The 8726-nt window shown below is 45.5% G+C and overlaps 1 protein-coding gene across 1 annotated transcript in view; it reads right to left on the reverse strand.

Moving 5' to 3' along the window:
- The window catches only part of slc38a8a (solute carrier family 38 member 8a), a 49743-nt gene extending 41583 nt beyond the window's left edge, over window positions 1-8160 (reverse strand). The window contains exon 1 of the mRNA XM_020510113.1: window positions 7969-8160. Within this exon, the coding sequence (XP_020365702.1) occupies window positions 7969-8160 (192 nt within the window). The remainder of the gene's footprint in view (window positions 1-7968) is intronic.
- Window positions 8161-8726: the final 566 nt, after the last annotated feature.

Here is an 8726-nt window from a genome sequence, read left to right on the forward strand (position 1 = left end):
TATCTCAGATTCTCCAGCATCTGCATTTCCTACTATCTCTGAAACAAATTTCAGGAAACTGTTAATAGGTGCCTCAGGTATGAGGCAAAGCATTATTGTTTGGTGAACTGTCCCCCACAGCTAAGGTGTGGTGTTTGCAAACTGGTACATGACAAAGAGATGGCTGAAGAAGAACGTGAAAATAATGATGAATGTGACAGCGACACCGGAGGCTGGGTCGAGCTATCGGCAGCTTCCACATTGTTAAGGGAGTCCTAGCACCGGGTCAACATCAAGTTCGTCTTATCTTCTTTTGGAAGCTTCGGAAGGAGGATCCAAGAGGCAGCTGCAGTGGAGAATGCGGTCTGGATCCAGCCGTTCCTTGTAGCCGCTCCAGCAGCAGCTGAAGACGAGGTGGGTCCGGGCTCGGGATTCCAATGGCTCGCTTTCTTTTTGAGGCTTCTGAAGCGTTTTCGCAGCAGCATTGTTGGTCTGGGCCAGCCCCGGGATTCCTTTCGGCAGTTTCGGTGGCATCCTGGGACGTCTTTTGGCAGCGGCCTGGGAGTCCTTTCAACTGCTTCGGTGGCTGTTTCCACCGGCCTTGGTCTCCTCATGGCAGCTTCAATCAGTCTCTGGCTCCCATGCAGTGTTTCCTTTGGCATGGTATTGTGTCCAGCCTTGGATTCGAGCCCAGAGCCATGAAATGGAATGAATGGATTTTGTCTTAAATGCTCCTTTTTTTTGAAAATGACTTTAATTTTTCTTTATTATATTATTGTGAGAGGACTGTTATTCTGAACTTCTTATTTCTAATTTACTACAGTGATTTTGTAACTTTTGAAGATCTGTAATGCTGCAATTTTTATTTATTCATTTTTCTAAATTTATTTTCTTAAGAATTTGTGCTCAGGAATCTGTATCCAGATGGCTTTGTACCTAAGATGTTTCTGTAAATGCCGACTTGTAAACTTTCCACTGTACTCATGTGAGTATATGTGAAAATAAAGCTAATTTGAATTGCACTGGTTGTAAGCAGCATTGCCTCTAAGCTGCGCATGTGTGCAGCTGCTCTGATAGTCTACACATGATGATGTTCACTTCTGAATTCCTGACCTTCAAGACATATATGAAAACATGAAGGTTACAGTCATTAATAGCACAGCTAAACACCCATGAGCTCAACAGAAGGCAATCGATGAAATTGTCGAGTCACATTTGAGCTGATCAATAGATCGCAAGTTGGCAACTGTTCAGCCATGTGCGGCCCATACAGAGAAAGTACTCTGAATGGTCGCAGAATATTGATCCTACCAATTAGTCTAAGGGAAAAATCTCAAATTGCCTCCTGCTTTGTGAGCTATCGTTCACTTGTTCTAGAAGATGCTACAACTAATTAAAAACCTTGCTGCACATTTGAATGCTTTATATCTTCAGAGAACTGAGAGATGAGTTTGTATCAAAACTGAGATTACAGAGAAGATTCAAGGCACTAAACTTTGCATAAGATTGCCTCAGGCAGAATTTATTTTAAGAGATTTGGTACATTTTAAAAGAGAGGGCCTGACTTGATTCGACTTGATTTATTATTGTCACATGCACCTAGGTACAGTGAAAAGTTTTGTTTTGCACGCAGTACAGGCAGATCATACCATACAAAGTACATTAGGGTAATAGAACAGAGCAAAGAATACAATGTTACAGCTGCAGAGAAGGTGCACAAAGAGGGAGATCAAGGTTAAATTTAAAATTTAAGAAGTCCACTCAGAAGTTTAATAACAGCGGGGATGAAGCTGTTCTTGAATCTGTTGGTATGTGTGTTTTAGCTTTTGTACCTTCAGCCCAATGGAAGAGGTTGGAAGAGATTATAACCAAGGTGGGAGGGGTCTTTGATTATGTTGGTTGCCTTCCTGAGGCAGTGAGAAGTATAGGTGGAGTCAATGGATGGAAAGTTGGCTTGTGTGATGGACTGGGCTGTGTTCACAACTCTCTGTAGTTTTTTATGGTCCTGGGCAGAGCAGTTGCCATGCCAGGCCAGGATGCATCCAGATGGAATGCTTTCTATGGTGCATCGATAAAAATTGCTAAGAGTCCTTACGGAATTTCCTTAGCCTCCTGAGGAAGTAGAGGCATTGTTGTGTGTTCTTGGCTGCAGCATCAATGTGGGTGGACTGGGACAGATTGTTGGTGATCACCAATACTAGGAACTTGACTCTCTCGACCATCTCCACCTCAGCACCATTGATGCAGACAGGGACGTGTCCTCCACTCCGCTTCTTGAAGTCAATGACCAGCTCTTTTGATTTGCTGACGTTGAGGAAGAGATCGTTATCTTTTCACCACATCACCAAGCACTCTAAGTTATTCCTGTATTCTGTTTCGTCAGCGTTTGAGAGCCAGCCTACAGCGGTGATGTCGTCAGCGAACTTGTAAATGAAGTTAGGACAAAATTTGGCCACACAGCTGTGAGTGTACAGGGAGTGTAGTAGGGGGCTGGGTACCCAGCCTTGCGGGGTGCCGGTGTTGAGGATTATGGTGGAGGTGTTGTTGTTGCCTATCGTTACTGATTGCGGTCTGTGAGTCAGGAAGTCAAGGATCCGGTTGCAGAGGGCGGACCAGACACCTCGGAGTTTGGAGATTAGTTTGGTTGAAATTATAGTGTCGAAGGTGGAGCTGTAGTCAATAAGTAGGAGCCTGACGTAGGTATCCTTATTATCCAGATGTTCCAGGGATGAGTGTAGCGCCAGAGAGATGGTGTCTCTAGCCTCTTAAAGCACTTCATAATTATGGACGTCAGAGCCATCGGGCGGTAGTAGTTGAGACACGCTGCATGTGTTTTCTTTGGTATCAGGATGATGGTGGTCTTCTTGAAGCTGGTGGGTACTTTGGATCATAGTAAGAATGGTCTTTAAAAAGTGGAGAGGCCCTTCATTTCATTAATGGTAAAAATGAGATGGTCAGATACGTCAACTGAACACGAAAGATTGTTGAGGTTAAAATAAGATCAACCATGATCTAATTGAATGGGAGTGCAGGCTGGAAGGGCCGAGTGGCCTACCATTGCTCCTTGCTCGTAACTGTTGAGATTCATTCCTTGTGCTTAATCAAAAAGATCTTGTGTCAAAGGGATCTCGTGACTGGAGGATTGAGACAACTGAGAGACTTGCAAGAAAAGATGCTGGCAAGTTTAACTAAGTTGAATGCTCAGGATGATGGCCAAAAGGTGAAGGTTTTGAACTGATAAAATGAAGTGAAAGCATTTTTTTATTCACTCGTGGGACATGGGCATCGCTTGCTGGGCCTGCATTTATTGCATATCCCTAGTTGCCCTTGGTAGTGGTGAGCTGCCTTCTTGAACCACTGCAGTCCATGTGCTGTGGTTTGACCCACAATGTCCTTAGGGAGGGAATTCCAGGATTTTGACCAAATGACAATGAAGGAATAGTGATATATTTCCAAGTCAGGATGGTGAGTTGCAGGATGAGAAATTGCAGGTCATGCTGTTCCCATGTATCTGCTGCCCTTGTCTTTTTAGATGGAAGTGGTCATGGGTTTGGAAGGTGTTGTCTGAGGATCTTTGGTGAGTGTCTGCAGTGCATCTTATAGACAGTACACACTGCTGCTACTGAGCATCGGTGGTGGAGGAAATGGATGTTTGTGGATGTAGTTCCAATCAAGTGGGCTGCTTTGTCCTGGATGGTGTAAAGTTTGTTGAGTGCTGTTGGAGCTGTGCCCATCCAGGCAAGTGGGGAGGTGGGGCAGTATTCCATCACACTCCTGACTTGTGCCTTTTTGATAACGGACAGGTTTTGGGAGTCAAGATGTGGGTTAATCCTAACTGTTGACCTGTTCTTGCAGCCCTGTACTTACACGGCTAGCCCAGTTGAGTTTCTGCTCAATGGTAATCCCTAAGATGTTGACAGTGGGGGATTCAGTGAGGGAAATGTCAAAGGGCAGTGGTTAGATTGTCTGTGATTGGAGACGGTCATTGCCTGGCATTTGTGTGATACAAATGTTACTTGCCATTTTTCAATCCAAACCTGGATATTGTCCAAATCTTGCTGCATTTGAGCACGGACTGCTTCATTATCTGAGGAGTCGCGAATGGTGCTGAACATTGTGCAATCATCGGCGAACATCCCCACTTCTGACCTTGTGATGGAAGGAAGGTCATTGATGAAGCTGCTGTACAATAAGAAACCACACATAATCATTGTGGCTCTGAACCTGAGCACTGCAGAAGAAAATGAACACCTAACTCACAAAGATCATCCTGCACTGCAAGTTGGAAATCTCTTAATTTTCAGGGTAGACATACACTGCAAAGCTTCAATAGATTATGGTGACCTGTCTTTCACTCCAATCTCAAGACAGAACTAGAAGATATCCTTATGACCATGAAGCTTGATGCTGTCTCAAAAATTTTGAAGATAATGAAGTATTTGGAGGGAACTTGGAGATTTTACTAAGTTGCCAGGTGAGCACCAAGTAGTTTTGATGCATGGCTTAGTACAGAAACCAGACTAAAGAGAGGTCCCTTACCTGGAGTTTTGAAGTGGAAGGAATGATACTGATGTTAGAATGGACTCTTCCACAGCTGGCAGGTTAATCGTGATATCCTTTTTAGTGTTTTTGACCACATATTCATGGGCATGGAAACCAATTGACATAAAACTCATGTTTTCAGCGGGGCTGTTAACTTTCAGAGAGAGTTCTTTCTGAAACTGCCCTCGGAAGCAGCAGATGTAGAAAGAAAATTGAAAAACAAAATGGCTCCACGGTGTGAATGATGTTTCAAGGCTGTGGTATAGAACAAAGGACCAAGGTCTGTGATCAAGGGCCTGGGGCCCGATTAAGCGTAAAGAACCTGAGGTACAGGAAATTGGAGAATGGGAATGTGAGTGGTCACAATAGATATGTCAGAGATATCGCATCGAAGACTAATATTCAAGAACAGGCACTCAGATTACATAAGTGACACAGGGATCTAGTGACTGAAGGAATTAGAAAACTGTTGGACTTGCAGAAAACGCTGCTGACAAGTTTAACTAAGTTGGGATGATGGCCAAGAAGTGAAGGCTGAAGGTAAAATGAGGTGAAAGAGATCTGAAGCCTGGAACCTGGGACCTGGGTCCTGGAGCCTGGGTCCTGGAGCCTGGGACCTGGGTCCTGGAGCCTGGGGCCTGAAGCCTGGGGCCTGGAACCTGGGTCCTGGAGCCTGGAGGCTGGGGCCTGGAGGCTGGGACCTGGAGCTTGGGACCTGTGGCCCAGGTCCGGGGGCCTGATGCTTGGGGCCTGGATCCTGGAGCCTGGGCCCTGGGACCTGTGGTCTGGGTCTTGGGTCCTGAGGCCTGGAGCCTGAGGCTGAAGATTGGGTTTGAGCTTCTCTTCTATCCCAATCCTCACTGTGGGAGGCAATCATTACAGGCAATCTCTCTTGCACACCTTGAACACTGGCCAAACACGTGCAGGCTGAAACTACAAATCCAATCAGGCTTTGATTGAGTCACTGTTTGGATAATCCCTCGGAGATCTTCAGTTTTATCCCAACCTGTCCATCGACGAATTCAATTCATTTTAAAACTCGGTGAAAATAAGATGTTGATAATCCATTGAAATGTCAGATTGTCACAGTGCCATATCTTGTTTAGAAATATGGTTCCAGGAGGAGATCCTGCCATCCTTACCTGTCCCCATTTATATGGGACTCCAGCCTCACAAAAACATGGTTGACCCTTGATGGCTGCGGCGTGGCCCAATAAGCAAGTCTATCAGGTCAACGGATGTTGGGATATAAATGTCAAGGTGGTCATCTCCCGGGATGACTGGAAAAGGTTAGTCAGCTAAAGAAGCCATCACAGATCAGGTTGAACATAAGCAGGATACAGAGCTCATGGTTCTGATGAGTCTAAGCCTCAAATTAATCGACAAAGGACCGCCTTCTGATCAGGTTCACTGGCGTGTGATCAGCAGTCGGACATAGAAACCAGGTCTGTGGCCAAGAGATGGAACACAGTGACATTTCAACCCTCTTGTTCATTTGCTGGTGGAATGGAGTTACAGTGGCATCGCTGAAGGGAGCCTGTGCGAAGGTACTGCGAACAGTGTCAGATCCAGACCACCCGTGAACTGCAGCATCCTTACAGCTGGTGGCACAGATAGTTGGTGACCCTGTGCCTCCTTTACCCATTCACTGCTAGGAGATGCCCATGAGGTGGGCAGGGGGGAGTGGGTGGTGTTGGGGGGAGTTGTACTGTGAATTATTCACCATGCCCTAAGCAATGATTCTCTGTCTCTTTTCTAGCTAACTATTTGTGAAGTTAAATGCAAATGTGGCTGGATGTTCTCACTCCTCCACTGGAACCAATGGTGAAAGCATTGATGACATATGAAAGGGTATCACAGTGAAGAGGCAATGATACTACAGTACACACTGATGCTAAGGCCACTGTTACTGAGCACGTCTGGCCATCCTAGTCATTATCTTAACCCTCTTTGTTCCTGTCCTGGGAGTGTTTGATGGTGACAGTGCAGAGGGATCTTTACTTTCAGTTTAAAACAGTAGAGCAAGCCATACTCTGTTTCTAACCCCATACTGTCCCCGTTCTGGGAGTGTTTGATGGGGACAGTGTAGAGGAAGCTTTACTCTGTTTCTCATCCCACACACGACTTGTCCTGGAGTGCAGAGTGAGCTTTACTATGTATCAAACGATGTGCTATACCCGTCCTGGGAACATTTGATGGGGGGCAGTGTAAATGGTTATTTAATGAATATCTAAACCCAGGCTGAACATGGTCAGGGAATTTGAAAAGGGCTAGTGTAGAGTGATCATTACTCTACATTGAACCCCGTGCTGTACCTGTTCTGCAAGTGTTATATGGGGGATAGTGTAGAAACAGCTTTATTTTGTATCTAACCCTGTGCTGTACCTGTCCTGGGAGTGTTTGATGGGGATAGTGTAAAGGGAGATTTAATCTATATCTAACCCTGTGCTGTACCTGTCCCGGGAGTGTTTGATGGGTACAGTGTAAAGGGAGATTTAATCTATATCTAACACTGTGCTGTACCTGTCCTGGGAGTCTTTGAATCACCGCTGATACTGTCTCTGTCAATCAGTTTCTAATCCCATGCTGAACATGGCCTGGGAATTTGAAAAGGTGTAGTGTAAGAGAAGCTTTGCGCTGTATCTAACCTCATGCTGTCCTGCGACTGTTTGATGTGGACAGTGCAGAGGGAAATTTATTCTATATCTCACCCTGTGCTGAACATGTCCTTCAGTGTTTAACAGAGACTGTGGCAGAGTCAGCATTATTATGCATCTAACACTGTGCTGTCCCTGTCCTGGGACTATTTGATGGTGACAGTACTTACATTTTAAATGAGTAGAGGGAGATTAACTTTCAATTTAAAAGAGTAGAGCGAGATTTCATCTATTTCTAGCCCTGTGCTGTATTTGTCCTGTGAGGGTTTGATGGCGACAGTGTCAAGGAAACTTTACTTACACTTTACCTTCAATTTGAAAGAGTAGAGAAAGCTTTACTCTGTATCTAACACCGTGCTGCACCTGTTTGGAAGCGTTTGATGGAGGCAATGTAGAGAAGGCTTTAGTTTCAGTTTAAATGAATAGAAGGAGCTTTTCTCTCTATCTAATTATCTGCTGTCCCTGGGAGTGTTTGATGGGGACAGTGCAGAAGGAGCTTTATTCTCAGCTCAAATGTGTCAAAGGACCTCTTCTCTGTATCTAACCCTATGCTGTCCCTGCCCTGGGATTATTTGATGGGGACAGTGTAGAGGAGGCTTTACTCTGTCTTTAACGCTGTGTTGTACCTGCCCTGGGAATCCTTAGTTTCACACAGGAGCGGTTGCAACTTGAGGTATTTTGTTGCCCAGCAGCAAGTGCTCATGCAAAGAATATACACCAAAAGAAGACAACTGAAATAACGACTTTTGGCATTAATCGCGAACAATTACCAAGTGGAGTCCAGACTTACCATCTCCACGGTGATGGCTGTGTGGATCCCTCCTGCTTTGCTGAAAGCCCAGGGGAAGTTGAGGAGCCCAGCACCAAGGGCTGATTTCAGCAGGATGAATACTGCTCCACAGGATGACAGACCTGACCTCTCTGCGTCCAGAGAGTTTGGCTTGGCCAGTAGATTGATATTCTCTCGAGCCAGCTCGTCCATCTGTATCAGTCTCTGCGCTATTCCAGAGTTTACTGAACTTTCTGGCTATCTGCCTTGTCCAGCCATGAATGGGCTCACCCCCCACCCCAACCAAACCAGGGTCCCAGTTCTTGCTTGGATCTGACACGTCGCTTGACCTGTAGGAAGCTCTTCAGTCTTTGAAAGCAGGGATTGGTGGTCCTCAGGCCAATGAGCTACCTGCGGAATTTCTTTGCCACCAATCAGAGCTTGTTGGAGGAGTTGCCATGACCTTGTAGCCGTAACGATGTTGACATAAGCCGAGACTGACCTGGAGCAGGAACAGAGATTGGAGCTATCACTACACTGCCCATTGCCTTGAGGATCGTTGCTCAATTCTTCAGCTTAAAATTCGCCGAAACGTTAATCGGGTTTATGCGCTTCATTGGTTAGGATAACCACCACCCAATTCTGTCACTTTCAATTCACTTTCTCAGCTCTGGTTTTAAAGAACGAGGAGCATTCCAGAATCTGAGGTGGGGGGTTACTGCTAATTCTGCCGTGAGAAGAATTCACAAAAAGCTGGTTTAGTGAATTGGGCATTGATC

Source organism: Rhincodon typus, chromosome 15 (genome assembly GCF_021869965.1).
Source record: "Rhincodon typus isolate 14 chromosome 15, sRhiTyp1.1, whole genome shotgun sequence".
Taxonomy (NCBI): Eukaryota; Metazoa; Chordata; class Chondrichthyes; order Orectolobiformes; family Rhincodontidae; genus Rhincodon; species Rhincodon typus.